The 16647-nt window shown below is 40.9% G+C and overlaps 1 protein-coding gene across 1 annotated transcript; it reads left to right on the top strand.

The window, feature by feature from the left end:
• Positions 1-377: 377 nt before the first annotated feature.
• On the top strand, positions 378-16647 carry rabl6b (RAB, member RAS oncogene family-like 6b). Its single transcript, XM_042421197.1, has 16 exons — positions 378-539; positions 2289-2687; positions 2791-2925; positions 3242-3289; positions 3889-3941; positions 4121-4209; positions 5012-5152; positions 6563-6668; positions 6897-7000; positions 8188-8573; positions 9470-9617; positions 10465-10668; positions 12533-12794; positions 12909-13095; positions 13712-13770; positions 13853-16647. Exons 2-16 carry the CDS (start codon positions 2558-2560, stop codon positions 14042-14044), a joined length of 2244 nt encoding a protein of 747 aa, XP_042277131.1. The 5' UTR covers positions 378-539; positions 2289-2557; the 3' UTR covers positions 14045-16647.

Raw genomic sequence — 16647 nt, 5'->3', positions numbered from 1 at the left:
GAATTACAGATCTCAGGTTCAAAGTTCATTCTCGATCTTGGATGAAGATTGCTGACGATGATTATGTGATGAAGCCAGGTTTGTTTCCTTCAAGGGAAACTTCTGTTTCCAAGGATAAGAATGAACTTACATTTTTACATTTTATTTTTTCAATGCTCTTAGAGGCACAAACACTATTTCCATTGTACTGTGGTGGCAACACAAGTTTAGAGGTTTGATCGTTATGGGACCTAAAACTGAAACAAACTGCATGACCAGACAGCATAGGGCTTAAGAGAGAAAATCTGATTTTTGTGAAGGTGACAGGTAAATAATATCTTTAGAGACTGTTTTGTTTGTAGCTGCTGTACTCGTCAGCTGTTGTTTGAAACACTGAGCGGAAGTGGTGCAGTGTCGTGTGGCGCTTGACGCTCGGTCGCTGTTGCTGCTGTCTTTGCAGAGGAATGTCGCTGCTGTTGTATTTCTGTCGGGATGGAGGACTGACAGATGTTTTGAAAAAAAGATGTCGGGACTGCAGTTTCTTATCTTATTAAATAACCGTGAGTATTTGTAGTTGATACGACATAGAAGAAATCATCCAGTGTAGCTGCCGTTTAACGTCAACGAGCGTGGAGGAGGAAAAGCTAAGCTAATGTTGTCTGAGCTAAGACAGAGCCAAAGGATAACGTTACCTTTTAGTCAGTGTAGGTAAGAAACTGTTTGAAGCCTCGGGTGACCTTGACATACCCTTTAGAGTATTTGGCTTTAATATTTTCAAACATAATTGCCTCAAAAAATCGGTCAAACCTTCTGTTAACCGAGCTACCAGCCTGGGAAGCTAATGCTAGCTGGGTAACATTAAAGGGAAAATTCACCCCAATTAGAATCCATTCACTGTGTTATAGTTGCAGTGTGGCGTTTCAGCTTTGAATTAGAGCTATTTAGTCTCTCCTCAAGCTGAACAAAGACACACTGTGCTGATGATGTCAACTGGAGTCAAATCCCGAAGCTGATCTTGATAGTGAATAATGAAATACCTCCTGGGACACTGTGACAACCTATTATGAGTAAACGGAGACATGCTGTGATACACAGCTGTAAGCCGTACATTCATCTGTCACTAATATGGCTCTAATATGTCACATATAAATCCATGAGCTACTTACTAATAAGTTCCTAATGGACCTTCTGCACAAAATGTCACCTGACCACATCCTCAAACCCAGCTCCAGTGTGTGCCTCACATGTGTTGCCATTAAAGTCAGAGAGCTAAGAAAGAAATAACCAGCAATCTTTGAAACACCCAGAAGGTTGGGTTACAACACTTACTGTTGTTCTGAGTATTTCCAGACTCATCAAAGACTATTCTAACCACCTGGATGAAAAACTATTTTGTCCGCTGCCTGTTAAAAAAAGATTATTTTTAACCTTTTTTAGATGTTGTGACCATATTTCCCGTCCAGTAGCCAGAACCTACATATGTCTTTGACACATAAAAGAATAAAAACACTTAATTTTGTATGGAAATATAAAATTACACAATGAAACATAAGTGATAATAACACTTAAACCTTGTTTCACATCGTAGAAATTGAGGATACACACGTCATTTCTTGCTACTGTCTTCCAATAGGTTTGGAAAACAGGTTGGCAGAAATGGAATATAATATTTATAAGTATATTTTCATTAGTGTATAATCCCATGAAAATTAGAATTGTTGTGCTTTATATCTACATAAGGAGCGGTTCCTCATCCGCACAGCCCGCCATGTTGCACCGCCATGTTTCTACAGTAGCCCAGAATGGACAAACCAAACACTGACTCTAGAGAGGGCCTTTTTTTGCATTTTCCGTGAGTTTCGCAGCCACCGTATTGTCTCCTACACGCGTGGAAGGGGGAGGGGGAGGTGTGTTCAGTTAGTTGTGATCTGCAACCTCACTGCTAGATGTCACTAAACCCTTCAGACTGCTCCTTTAACAGGCAGCAGATGCAATATTTTCTCATCCAGATGGTCTCGACAGTCGTTGAGGGTTCTGTACATAAAGATCACCAGGCAAAATCTGAAAACCAGATGTTTAGTCTTAATGGTGTGATTTTCATCTTAGAGAAACAATAGTCTGTGTTTCTAGATATTTGTTGACCCAAAATAAGCAGAATGTGTTGTGTGTGGGTGTGTTTGGCTGCATCCTTTTAGTACATTATTACGGGTATATGTTTTTGTAAAACCTGCCAACCTGCTAATTCACAACACCTGCATTCCTCCTCTTTATTCCTCCGTTTATTTTTGTTTTGTTTTGTTTTTTCACAGATGATGCTCAAAACAACATGGTAGTTCCCTCCACCTCTGACTGGCGAGCAAGAACATCTGGTCAGATTTAAGAGCAGCTTCATTCAATTCAGACTCAACATTTAGTCATTTGACATCATATTTCTTTTCTTAGTATGGACCCTTAACTTCCTCAGCCGTTAGGATACACCGTTACATTTTCCTTCAGTAGTTGTGCGACGAATCGTCGGGGGGGGGAGTTCCACCGTACTACCGAGTATTAGCGTACAAGCTAGCGAAGCCTCGGCAAGATGTTTTCAGCGCTGAAGAAGCTGGTGGGATCTGAGCCGGGGCAGCTCGGTCCAAAGAACATCCCGGCTGGCCTGCAGTCCATGAACCAAAGTTTGCAGAGACGCTTCGCCAAAGGGGTCCAGTATAATAGTAAGTCATCCAGGCAAATCAGGTGTCAAATATGTCTCCTGTATAAATATCAAATTTAGCTTCTTAGCTAAGCTTTTTAATCTGCTTCTTTTCCCCACTCAAGTGAAAATAGTCATCCGGGGAGATAGAAACACTGGAAAGAGTACTTTATGGCACCGACTGCAGGGCAAGAAGTTTGTGGAGGAGTACATACCCACTCAGGAGATCCAAGCCACAAGTATCCATTGGAATTACAAAAGTAAGTCTCTGAGCATCACAGCTTATTTTATCTTTGATTTTCTTACTTATTTTGCTCATATAAATATTTGACATTCGCTGTTTTTGCCTCGACAATTAATTTCAGTGGCTCCATATCAAGGTAAAAATCAGACTGCTTAGATTTAGCCTCAGCTGTCCTTCTTAGAGTAGATATCCTGTATCTGTGTTAGTTGTTCCAGCAAACTTTTGTTGTAGTGTTTATAAAATGATCATTTAGTTTCTGCATCTACATATATTACAGTAACTTAACAACTGTACATTTGAATCATGATAATCACCTGTTCTGTTTCTCTCAGCTACTGATGATGTGGTCAAAGTGGAGGTGTGGGACGTAGTAGACAAAGGTGAGTGTTGACACACATGCCAGTTAAATAAGCAGACTTTCTACTGTGGCTGACGTTGCCATGCCAAGTTATAACTTTTTCTGTCTACTGCAGTCGACAGTGTTTCATGACATCAAATAGACGCATGGTTGCTTGTTTTTCTGTCCTCAGTGTTGATGTTCTCTTTTCTGCACCTCTCTCACACTCATCTCAGGCCAAAAATATCCTCTTCCTGAAGGTGTAGGTGAGCACTACTATAGTGTGTAGTTTGCCCTGCCCCGTTCCACTCTTATCTGAATGTCAATATTCTCAAGGTTTGGCTATCCCCAGGTTTGCTGCGTGGCTACGTTTCAGAGTTTGGCTGATGTTTTTCTTGCTGTGTATAGATGGAGCCTGAGCGCCTGCACTGTGTGAGACGTAACTTAACGCAGCAGCGTTTGTTAAAAGGATCATGTGTGTTGGAATTAGGCTGCAAGATGCTTTTCCATAAGAAAAGTGGCTGTGCTGCTGTGCTTGCTTTACTCATCATGGACAAATGTAAAGCAACAAACTTGAGTTGTAGACGATGATGATGTTGCCTTTCAGCTAAACGTAACACTTCTGATTTCTTGCTCTTTCAGGCAAAGGCAAAAAGCGTGGAGACAATTTGAAACTGGAGAATGAGCCCCAAGAGGTGATAGTCACATGATTGTCATGTGTTTAGAGGAAAAAAAAAAAAAAAGCTCAGTCTTGTGGGTCAGTGCTAGAATTGGCCAAAGAGATCTTCTCGGCTGTAAATCATTTTTAAAAAAAAGTTCTCAAATATTCTGTTTCTCTCCATTATCATGTTTAATATGAATATATGTGTTGCAGTCAGATGAGGTGGCCCTGGATGCAGAGTTCCTGGATGTTTACAAGAATTGCAATGGAGTCATCATGATGTTTGACATTACCAAGCAGTGGTAAGAGTCGTCTGTCTGTGTTGTTATCCAACAGTCTGATCAGTGAACTCTAATACATGGAAAGATTAGGTTTCAGTCAGTCTGCGTGTCAGTGAAGCTGAGAGCTTCCACTGGTGGATTTTGTTCAGCTTCAAAGGCAAAATCCTCTAAAGACATTCTAGCGTTGCTATTTTAAGCAGCATATCTGAGGGAATAAATTCAGGAAATGATCACAAATGATAGCATGTCTCACCACAAGGGACATGATGCAGCGATAGGTATTTAAACGCTTTCTGCACTTTACTTATATTAACAGTTTGGTTTCAGATTCATTCATGTTTTTATGCCAATCTGTCAGACGTACATTAGAATGGTAGTAAATAATAAAAGCCGTTAAATGATTATGTGTAATGTGCAGCTCACAGAGTCTTTGAGCCTCTTTCTGCTCATTGTTTTGGTTTTATGAACCACAACTTTACTGTTTTTCGTTCATTCTCACTGCTCTCATCGATGATCCGTCAGCCTAGTGCAGATTTAACAAAATATTAGCACTTGCATAATTTTTCATGCTAACATTGAAATATGTTAACCTGGTGATCAGTGCCTGCAGCAGCACGCTTGATGCACATTTGATTAATATTTGTACCTGGTAATATTTATACAGTAAGTATGAACCTTTGCCATCTTTAAGTAAGTTTTAGCAAACTAATATGGAGAATTCTTTACATCCTCCACTAAACTGAACCTCCACTCATTCATTCTTCTAATCTGATGAAGTGCTGTGTTGTGATGAAGAGTCGTGTCGTAATCTTTCTAACTGCAGGACATTTAACTACATCCTGAGGGAACTGCCCAAAGTACCCACTCATGTGCCGGTGTGTGTGTTGGGAAACCACAGGGACATGGGCGAGCACCGCGTCATCCTGCCCGATGACATAAGAGACCTGATCGCTGGACTCAACAGGTAGAGATCAGATCAGCGCTCGAGTTTCATACACGACAAATTCAACCGAGCTCTCCTTCTTCTCCTCTTAAGCTACATCAGAGAATGACAGTGCTGCGTTTATACTATGTGATGAAGCAACAAGTTCAAAGAAAAAGGTTTTGGAGAAACAACAAAAAACGAGAAGGAAATGAGTCAGGCTGTGAGAAACAGGAAATACATTTATCCAACCCGACTTCTGACTGTGTGACCTTCGTTGAAGTCTCCTCACTAGTTCACTCAGTCAAATGAATCGCTTTTCTCTTTCTGATAGAGAGTTTTTTTTCAGCAAATTAATCATTCGTGTTTGCAGATAGTTTAATTTATCTCTTCAAATTAATAATAAGTTTCCTTGGTTTAGCAAATTGATATAATAATGTAGATACCTGACACCAGTAACTGTAAAAGCCTTAAACAGTGCAGCGACGTGCACGGCTGAGAGTTGAGAGAAGATTTAATCTCAGTTCTGGGTGAGAAATTGTGCAACTGCATGAGTCATGTTGGTGTTTTCCAAATGAAATGTTACAGCTGTACTCATCTGTTTTCAATATCAACAATAGATCTAATGACTGCTGCTGCTGCTTATAGCGGCAAAGCCACAGAGAATTATTAGTTCAGGTCACCTCTGCAGAGTCTTTCTCCTCATTTACAGCCTCAGCAGACACCTGCTCTGATGAAACCTGCTGTAATCTGATGACAGTGGTGATGTTAGTCCTTTAAAATTACAGGAAGGACTTCAGGCACTACTGAGGAGGAAAATAATATCCATTTCATCATATGAAAAGTAGCAGAATTTGAAATAAAGATTAGAAAAAACATTGAAAGCGACAGGAGAGAAAACTGATTTAATCTCACTGATAAAACTTGGAACTGGATGAATTAATGATATTAAAAAAAGTAGAGAAGACCTAAAGACAAAGCAATGAACATTTTAACTTCAAACTTTCTGATAGAGAGGGATCACTGGCTGCTGCTGAACAAAGTCACAATGATTTGAATAAGTGTCAGAAGAACAAAATGCATTGCTGATTGCTTCAGTTACAGTTGATCAGACCAGATTCAGTTGGCTGCAGATAGGTTAAAAAGAGGGAAATGGATGGTTACATCATACTATTGATTGAGCATTTAGCAGTTAAAGAGCCAGATATTCCTCTCAGGAGTTGATGGAGACCAAACAGCTAAAAGGAAAGTGAGTACTGGACTTCAAACACAACTTCAAGCACGACTTCACTCTGTGTCTGCTGAGTGTGTAAAATGACAGTTTGCTCATTACAAGTGATTGTCAGATAAAAAATAATGAATGCAGCTTTAACATGTTTACAATCCTAATGTTGATATATTGAACATATAAATATACTGCTTTTGATTTATGAATCTACTTGTGTTTTTCAGACCGATGGGATCATCTTACATCCACTACGCTGAGTCCTCTATGAAGAACGGCTTCGGCTTGAAATATTTACACAGGTTTTTCAACATCCCCTTCCTGCAGCTACAGGTTATCTTTCACTCCTCATCACTAGCATCATAATGGTTTTATTTATCAAGGATTCATTCCTCTGTTATTATTGCTACTTAAGATTCTTAATGTAAAGCTGCGTGAATATGAAGGCTTAATCTCAGCTCCTGCCCAGTCATTCATATATATGTGTGTGTGTGTGTGTGTGTGTGTGTGTGTGTGTGTGTGTGTGTGTGTGTGTGTGTGTGTGTGTGTGTGTGTGTGCAGAGAGAGACCCTCCTGAGGCAGCTGGAGACCAACCAGCTGGACATGGACGCCACCCTGGAGGAACTCTGTGTGCAGCAGGAGACTGAAGATCAGAACTATGAGATGTAGCGTCTGCTTTGTTTTTTCTGCCGTGATACGACACCACAGATAGTCCTGCAGTGTATTAACCAGTCCTGCAGTGTATTAACTAGTCCTGCAGTGTATTAACTAGTCCTGCAGTGTATTAACCAGTCCTGCAGTGTATTAACCAGTCCTGCAGTGCATTAACCAGTCCTGCAGTGTATTAACCAGTCCTGCAGTGTATTAACTAGTCCTGCAGTGTATTAACCAGTCCTGCAGTGTATTAACTAGTCCTGCAGTGTATTAACTAGTCCTGCAGTGTATTAACTAGTCCTGTAGTGTATTAACCAGTCCTGTAGTGTATTAACTAGTCCTGCAGTGTATTAACCAGTCCTGTAGTGTATTAACCAGTCCTGTAGTGTATTAACTAGTCCTGCAGTGTATTAACCAGTCCTGCAGTGTATTAACCAGTCCTGCAGTGTATTAACCAGTCCTGCAGTGTATTAACTAGTCCTGTAGTGTATTAACTAGTCCTGCAGTGTATTAACTAGTCCTGCAGTGTATTAACTAGTCCTGCAGTGCATTAACTAGTCCTGCAGTGTATTAACTAGTCCTGTAGTGTATTAACTAGTCCTGCAGTGTATTAACTAGTCCTGTAGTGTATTAACTAGTCCTGCAGTGTATTAACTAGTCCTGCAGTGCATTAACTAGTCCTGCAGTGTATTAACTAGTCCTGTAGTGTATTAACTAGTCCTGCAGTGTATTAACCAGTCCTGCAGTGTATTAACTAGTCCTGTAGTGTATTAACTAGTCCTGCAGTGTATTAACCAGTCCTGCAGTGTATTAACTAGTCCTGCAGTGTATTAACCAGTCCTGCAGTGTATTAACTAGTCCTGTAGTGTATTAACTAGTCCTGCAGTGTATTAACTAGTCCTGCAGTGCATTAACTAGTCCTGTAGTGTATTAACTAGTCCTGCAGTGTATTAACCAGTCCTGCAGTGTATTAACCAGTCCTGTAGTGTATTAACTAGTCCTGCAGTGTATTAACTAGTCCTGCAGTGTATTAACCAGTCCTGCAGTGTATTAACTAGTCCTGCAGTGTATTAACTAGTCCTGCAGTGTATTAACCAGTCCTGCAGTGTATTAACTAGTCCTGCAGTGTATTAACCAGTCCTGCAGTGTATTAACTAGTCCTGCAGTGTATTAACTAGTCCTGCTCTGATTTCCACAGTTTCCTGGAGAACTTGGAGTCTCGCAGTAAGGGCTACGGCTCCCCCGGTCCAGCCAACGGTCAGAGTCCCTCTTCGGGCTCCCAGTCCCCCATCGTTCCTCCTAGCGGGGCTTCCACAGGCAGCTCCAGCCCGAGCACCCCTCAGCCCCCCGTCCCCTCCCAGGTGCTCCCACAATCACCATCCGTGTCCGCTTCCTCCCCTCCACCCCCCACGGCTACAGTCAGCGTCGCAGCTTCACCTACTGTAGAGTCAAAGCCATCGGCCCAGTCGCCCGAGCACCTCCAGTCCTCCGCCGCTCCTGGAGCAGCGGCCCCGCAGAAACGTGGATTCATATCCCGCTGGTTTGGTGTATCTGCTGCTGCTGACACTCCTGCTTGTGCACCAGGTGAGTCTCTGTCACACATTACTCCTCACCAGTCTGCATGTCATTATTTAGACCTCTACAGACTACTTCAGTTTAGGATAAGATGTAGTCAATCTAATCTCCTACTCCAAATATAGAAACCAGGTTTCTGCTTTACATGACATCTAAGAAACCAGCTTGTTCTAAACATTTTAATGTAAATCACTTTGAGCTGTAGCTTCTGTAAATGTAATCAAATGTATTATTATTATCTTATTATCCTGTAAAACAGTTCTCATGTTGTTACGTCTGAATTAATAATTTGTGATATTTTTACAACATTTGTCTGAAATATAACGAGACAATCTGCTTTTAATAAGTAGAGGAGTGTGTTTTAGCATGTTGATCGGGTGGGAAGGATGTTACAACATGTTGCTGTTGTGATACTATTTTTTTTTCTGTATTGGTGGTTAGCCATGTAAAAAAAATATGTATGAGCTTGACACCAGCAGATATTTTATCCTCATTATTTGAATACAATACGATGCATCTGTTTCTAGTCATTCTTTAAGTCATTACGTCCAGGATACAACATGCACTAAAACTCATTCATCAAAAAGCAGCTTTGTGTGACTGGGAATAGTGGGCTGTATGTTGGAGACCACCTTTTAAATGGATTATTCAGCCATAACTGAAACTTATATGAAGTCCATAGCAGGCAGTCACAAGATTCAAGACTGAGCGGTTGAGAAATGCAGAGCTTTTACAATGATCAAAGGAGCGGCTGCTAGAGGAATGTCATGTGATTTCACTGTTTCGTCTGAGTTTTTTTTTTTTTGTGAAGACGACGCATGGCGGTGCTGTGATCGGAGCTTTTTAACATTTTATTAAAAATCGATTTGTTTATTTCATTCTTACTGCTTTAATGTTTTCCTCAGAGGAGCCGCCTGCACCGGTGTGTCCCGCGAAGGTGCAGAGCGTGGACGACTTTGTGCCGGACGAGAGACTGGACAAGAGTTTCCTGGAAGACAGCCTGCCCTCGAAGACAAAGCTGCCTCAGCCAGCGCCGGCTGTGGACAGCGACAGGTGAGCTGTAAATAAAGACTTTTCAGATAGTTTGTTCATCTTTGGGAGGGTTAGTATCTGTTGATGCAATTCATGTGGAAAAGCAACTTAAAGGTTTAACAGCATCTAGCAGGACGGACTCAGAAGAAATGAAATATAATAATTAGTGTGTAACAACCTGAAAATAAGAGCCGTTGTGTTTCGAATAATAAGCCCTTTATATCTACTGTCTATTTACAGAACACACATTTTGTCAGAGAAGGAAAAGCATCGTTAATGTTGTTAGTAACGCCTTTCCTACTATAACGAGTCCAAATGTCGGCTTTAAAAAAGGCACTTTAATGATATGAATGAATATATTTTTTTCACAAATCTATCGTAGATGACAAAATAAACACAAGCTTCTTGTAGATCCCAGAATATTAGCTTGTTACAGTAACATCTCATACTGCCCCAACACCAGGAGAGGCATTTACACCATGCTTGTGTCACGCTAACAGTGCATAGTGCTGAAATTAAGTCTATATTTAAATATGTAAATTCTAACATTGTTTTAATTCTACAACTTGTTGGACCAGAACAGATTTGTTCTTAGACAACAACAACAGACTTTCAGTCAACCATAAATGAAGCCGGCCTGTGTTTGTATGTGGATAATCAATAAAGTACGTCTTATTTAACACATATTAAAACATGCTGTATGTTAGCCTTTACATACTAATGGGAAATATTGACAGATACCTAAACAGTGTTATAAATCAATTTTATTCAAAAATGCATTAAAGGACCAGTGTGTGAGATTCAGGGGGCTCTATTGTCAGAAATGGAATATAAGTTAAAGGACAGTTTTCTTCTTTTTCCGCCCCAGCGACGGTGAAGGCAGAGGAAACCCCATGGTGTCCGGTTTCCAGGATGAGCTCGACCCAGACGACACCGAGCCCAACCTCCCCCAGCCCAAGACGCTGCCCCCCAGTAAAGATATCACTCTGACCAGTGACGAGGAGGAGGCAGTACCAGCAGCCCACACCATCATGCAGGACCAGGACCTGGACAGTGAACCTGATCTGAAAGCGTGAGTCTTTTTTCTCAGAACGACACGGCATCAAACCTCCAGAATTCAGTCGTTCATAGGATCTTATGCAAATATATGTTGTGATATTGAGGATCGATGTCCCCGTTTAGCAGGGATTACATAAGAAATTTAACAAAGCTCACCCAGGAGATTACTAGCAACTAGCAATATGTTATATACTATCTACACTTGACCTGTGTCTCCTGTGAGAAGAAAATCTGAAACCAAGCTGCCTGCGGCAAGAAAGTTGATCCAGAGTCGACTTTTGGAGGGAGGGAGGACAAAGACATTACTAGGAAGAGTGGAGGACATCTCTCTTCATTTGATTAAGTTCAAAGTAAAGTTCTCATTTTTAACAAGAGAGAGCTGAGAGCACCAGCGAGTGAGAGAGAGAGAGAGAGAGAGAGCGCTGCTGTGGTCAAGCGAGCTAGAGAGTGATGAAGAGAGGGAGCGGTGGTAGAGAGAAGGCTGAACAATCAGATCAATAAAACGTTATGATTTGGTCTGAATGCAGCCTTAGTCTTCAATACCACTGCTAACAACACACTGTCTGACCGTGACATGTAACTACAGCTCAAGCTCTGTTCCCTACAGTGTAACACCGCCAGCTGCTGTCAATCAAACACAGACACTGACACGCCCCTCTAGCCAGCTAAAAACCAAAACATTATATTTGACTACAAAAAGGATGACTGAATGTGATGGACTTAAATGACTAGTATGAAAAATAAGAAACAAAAGAGACATAAATGAAAAAATTCTCAGATAAAAATTTCATATAAACAAAAATGTTAAATGCACATACAGCGAAAGATCAACTATAATCTAACTATAAAGCAAGGACTCTCTGTCTGTCTGTCTGTATGTTTGTCCTTCGCATATCTTGAGAACTGTTTATCCGATCTACTTCACACTCGGCAGGTGTATCGCTGAGGACCCGAGTAAGCGCAGTGTCAAATTTGGTGCGATATTGATATTAATAAACTTTGAATAAACAAGTGATCAGCGAGTCGCTCAGCTCTGTGGTGGTGAGGCGGGGCTTCAGGATCGCACATCATGAGCACAGCTGCAGATCAGAGCTGTACAGCGAGTCAGAGAAAATATTTTTATATGACGTGCTGTTGAAGTAGCAACAATTAGCCTGTTCTGAACAGGTACATGTTGAACGGGCACTGCACCAGGACAGTCACATATAAAGGTCTATCAGTTTAGCAGCCAGTCGGGGGGGGAATTATGGTGTTGAAAGATGAACTGAAATCTATAAACAGCAATTTCACATAATCCTAATGTGACTTAAAGCAACAGTATAGTCGGCTATGTGAGCATCCTTGACTGCCAGGATATAACGCCTGAAGGCAGGTGTGACAACGGGCGGCCCTGTGGGCCAATCAGATGCAAGCTCACTTGCTGTGACATCTTGTTTTGTTATTAGTTATGTTGCTCATCTCATGTATTTACCCTCTTAAACGGTAAATAGTCTCATCTACTACTCATTTACAAAACCACAAACTCACACGTTCCATTTCAGGGCATTTCTGACATATTTCTTGCTTTCCATGTCTTTGCACCCAGATAATGTCGACTCCCAATCTAAACTTCATCCCTGGTGCATGGCCTGAGCTGGGTATCATTTAGATCTGCCACATAATGCACCGTAGACTAGACCAGTAACCATGACGGTTGCAGGGTTCCTGTGGTTTCTGTGATTTTCAGATAAAGGGAAAGTTGAGTGTTTTCCACTGCTGCAGCATACAAGAAAGCATAAGAAAATGATATTTGGGGTAAATGTGAAGATTATGTGGGGTAAAAAGTAAAATAAATATAAAAATCAAATAAGATAATTCTCCATATCATCCTGTTCCAGGCCTGAGATCCACATCACAAAACCAAAGGTGGCATCTAAAGCTCCAGAGTCCAGAGGCCAGACCGCCACGCCCATCTCCCTCACCTTAACTCCAGCAGCAGAGCAGCCGGCCCGACACCAAGGCAAGAAGAAGGGAAGCACACCCAAGGCCGAGGACTCTGATAGCGACCCCGAGGCCCCCGTCGCCCAGCAGATGCTCTCCTTTGTCATGGATGACCCCGACTTTGAGTCTGAAGCATCAGACACACCAAAAATAACAAAGGTAAAATAGAGCAGGTTCACTCTGAGGTTCACATAGCTCACACTGCCATATCTGTATCTTCCTGCCTTTATGGAAAGATCAAAATATATCCTCTGTGATCATTGTTCTCCCCAGGACACGTTTCCTATCAGGGATGAGCTTCTGTCCGACCTCTCTGACGATGACATGCAGTCAGCCAAGGTGACAGAACCGCTGAAGCCTACTGTGATCTCCTTCAAACACAAGGACGATACCGACCTGTTCGGCCTCGGCTTCCAAGAAGAGGTTCCCGCAGCCAAAGACAGCAGCGAGGAGCAGGAAGGCAAGTCATGAAACATCTGTCAGTTTCAGAATCTTGTCTCCCCTTCAGTCATGAGTCTCATGTTTTACCTGTAAGACTTCAAATCTGTTGTTCATCATTTGTGGTGTAAAAACAGCAGATTTCCACAGTCAGAGAAGTCAAACGTGTATATGGGTATTAGTTCAGTTATAAAACCTGCTGTCAGCTGGAGAGTTGATCAAAGTGGACGTTAGAGACAGAAGAGAAGCTGGTCCGCGTCTGTTTAAACAGCAGATCGTCTCTCACAGTTATGTATTTAGGTCATTCAAAGACTCTAAAGGTTTACAGCCTGTCAAGCTGTCACTGTCAATTATTCTGTGTATAATGATGTGGCTAAAAAAAACAAAATGACTCAGGGAGTTGTGGGCTGATGCGTTGACTCAGCTACTTTTAAAGCAACAACAGTATATGAACATTGCGTGTTTACTTGAGATCTAACAAATGAGTCAGTGTTCTTTGAAGCTGTTGAAAAAGCTGCTGCAGAGGCTTTTCTACTGTTTTTTTTTTTACTACATAAAAGATTTAACTGATGTTTAATATGTTAAAATGATCCGTTATTGACAGACTGCTGTACTGTATGTATCTGCTCCTCTTTCAGAGAAAGACAGCAAACACTCCTCCAAAGAAAAGAAGAAAAAGAAGAAGAAAAGCAAAGAGGTGGAGTTGTAGTGATACATGTTAAATCTTGTCTAACAGTCCGTAGTATCAGTGTAATAAACTCTACTCTTCCTTTTTTCAGGAGGACGAAAAGAGCAAGAAGAAAAACAAACACAAGAAAAAGGAAAAAGACGAGGCGGGGGCCGGGGACGATAAAGAGAAAAAGAAAAAGAAATCCCGGACCAAGAAAACGGAAGTGGACGAGCTGGAGGACTTTCTGGGCGGAGGAGCGGGAGCCGTCAAAAGAGATGATGGTGATTACGAAGAACTATAAAGCCTCCCATTTTCTTAGGAAAATGAGCCGCAGAACAGCAGCGTTAACGCGTTCCTAAAAAAAACCTCCTGGTTCCTTGACTTGCATAAAGCAGCATCTCCAAGCCATACGCAATACGCAAGGCTACCGACGACACCCAGGTAAAATCAGCCAGGACTCTGGTTCCTGTATGTTCCTTCTGATTGATTTCCCCCCCCATCTGCACTACTGCTGTCACTTCCATTCCAACCAATAAGAAACGGCAAGGAGACCAACGTGTACTGTAGTGAGACGTGACTTCAAATTCGATGATCGGTGTAGCTGCGAGGGAACGGCTCTTTGTACTAATGTTAGCTTAATATTTTCTTTGATTTAATAACACTCTCCAAGTGATCCAGCTGCTGTAAATAGGGTTACCATTTCGTCTGAATGTTTGTGTGGTTGGTGTAATAATTGAGAGCATGCTCAGTGACAACTGACTCCTTAGAGACTCCATAGTATTCCTTCTTTTCTTTCTTTCCTACTTAAATAGTTAATGGCAGATCTTTTTCCAGGTTTAGTCTTGTGTCTGTAATTATGAAGACTGAAGAAGAATTCAGAGATTTTCGCCCGTCACCAACAAAGGAAACGACTCTTGACTACGTCCACAATAAGTAACAGTACATTCGATGACATGTTCTTGTCCTCCGTCCACACTAAGCTGCCACAATCAAATCACCTGTTTCCTGTTTGTTCAGTCATCTCTCAACATAGATAGAAAAATATGTAAATGAGAAGAAGTCAATTATAAGTCTGCATGTTTTAAAACAGAGAGTAGGAGCAGTTCAACCGGCTGAGGATCACTTCTGCTGTTTGCTGAATGAAAAAGGACGAAGAGAAAAACACAATATTTGATCTGACCTGACAGACGTGGGGCTTCCTTACTGATATTTGTCTACTATTTTCTATTTTGTGTACCATGTGAAGACAACGATGAAGACTAACATATCAGAAGAGCGCGCTTTCGCTTCCATTCAAGTGAACCTGTAACTATTTGACTATCACCCACGAGCGAGACCGTCCTCACAAGAAAACAACGTATATATTTACGTTCAGGTGACTGTGCCCTCTAGTGGCTGTAATGATGTAATTACAGAGCGACAAAACATCAGACTTTAACTGTTGTTCATTTCCTGTTTCCAATTGTGAGTCAACACTGCAAAAATATTGCGTGGACTCTTGTTTACAGTGTAAAAAAAACACTAATGTGGACAAAAATGAGCCAGCTTAGTGTGGACGTAGTCTTTTGTTAGCCCTTAAAGCCGCTTTGGCAGGGATCAATTCATCAGTAAATCATTTCCCTGTTAGGACAACTTAATGATTAAATGTCTTTCTTACTGGCCCTCCTTTCTCTGCTTCACCTGAGAGGCTACATTCAAATTCTCTTCATGTTTTCTGCAAATGCCTTAATAGAGGTTACTACAAGGGAATGATGTGCCGCTATCCTCATGAACCATTTGAAGTGTTCTTACTGTAAACTGGTAGGTAGCTCGGTTGGGGTTCAGAACGCTGCCCCAGCCGTTTATTGGTGAAACAGAACCCATATCATCTTTATAAAGCCTGCTATAAGTTTGCAGTGAATCAGTACGTTTGTTTGTCTTTTTAGTTTTTGTTTGATTTTCACTCAGACAGCAAAACACGTCATTTTTAAGGAGTATTATGGAATTATGTGTCTGTAAGTGCAACACTTCCGAGGTTTTTTTTCATTGTTTTATCCTTGTTATTTATTGTTTCTATTTTGCTTTGTGTGATTTGTGCTGAAAACTGCCCTCAACAAACACATCATGCAGCTTTTTTTGTGGGTTAAAGTTGTTCACAATTCTAAACTTTTTATTTTTCCTGTAAAAACATCCTCCGACAGTTTACTTTCCGCTGCTTTTAAGACGATGTTTGTGGTTAAACCTTTCATGTCTCGTCTCTTTTTGCCCAATGCTCATGATAAGACAGATATGACGTGCAGCATCTTCCATAGATTGCATCACCAAAAGGTTTCGGATAAATAATGTGTATTTTTAGAACTACAGATTTCGTACAGTTTCCATCTTCCATACACATAAAGTTATACTCAGTTGGTTTACAAAGAAATGATGTTTAATATTCCAAAGTTGAAACTATGCAGCATTGATCCTGAATACTGTATGCTCTTCTTTTTTTTTTTTTGGTCTTTTGTCATGTGATTGAGGATAAATGCTGAAAGCACAGTTTCAAGTGAAGCATGAGACTTAAATGTACAGCAAGAAAAGAATGTATAAAGTATATAAATAAATATATATATTTGAAGAGCTTTATTCCAAAATGATATATATATACACCATCTGGGGGGGGAAAAGTCACTGAATTCCTATAAAATGATGACAGACAGGAAAGATCCAAACGGGGGATTATTATAACATTCATAACATTACTGAGGACGGATATGCACTTTGAAAATATTGTCTTTCAGGTATTTTTTCCCCAAATGGTATGACATTTTGGAATGAATCCCTTCATTTATTTTTCACCCCATGACATATTCCATCTTTACACTATGTGTGAGTTTGCCTATGTTTGGTTTGTCCAATAAATGCAAACTTATTTCTTCATAA

The sequence above is a fragment of the Thunnus maccoyii genome, chromosome 9 (genome assembly GCF_910596095.1).
Source record: "Thunnus maccoyii chromosome 9, fThuMac1.1, whole genome shotgun sequence".
In the NCBI taxonomy this organism is placed as follows: Eukaryota; Metazoa; Chordata; class Actinopteri; order Scombriformes; family Scombridae; genus Thunnus; species Thunnus maccoyii.
The sequence above is the reverse complement of the archived record's forward strand: the minus strand, read 5'-3'. Positions and strand labels throughout refer to the sequence as shown.

Excerpts from the sequence above, each read along its gene's own strand:
- rabl6b (XM_042421197.1), top strand. The coding sequence starts at position 2,558 with ATGTTTTCAGCGCTGAAGAAGCTGGTGGGATCTGAGCCGGGGCAGCTC. Across the intron at positions 3,942-4,120 it reads TGGAGAATGAGCCCCAAGAG|TCAGATGAGGTGGCCCTGGA; the intron begins GTGATAGTCACA and ends TATGTGTTGCAG. Across the intron at positions 7,001-8,187 it reads GAAGATCAGAACTATGAGAT|TTTCCTGGAGAACTTGGAGT; the intron begins GTAGCGTCTGCT and ends TGATTTCCACAG.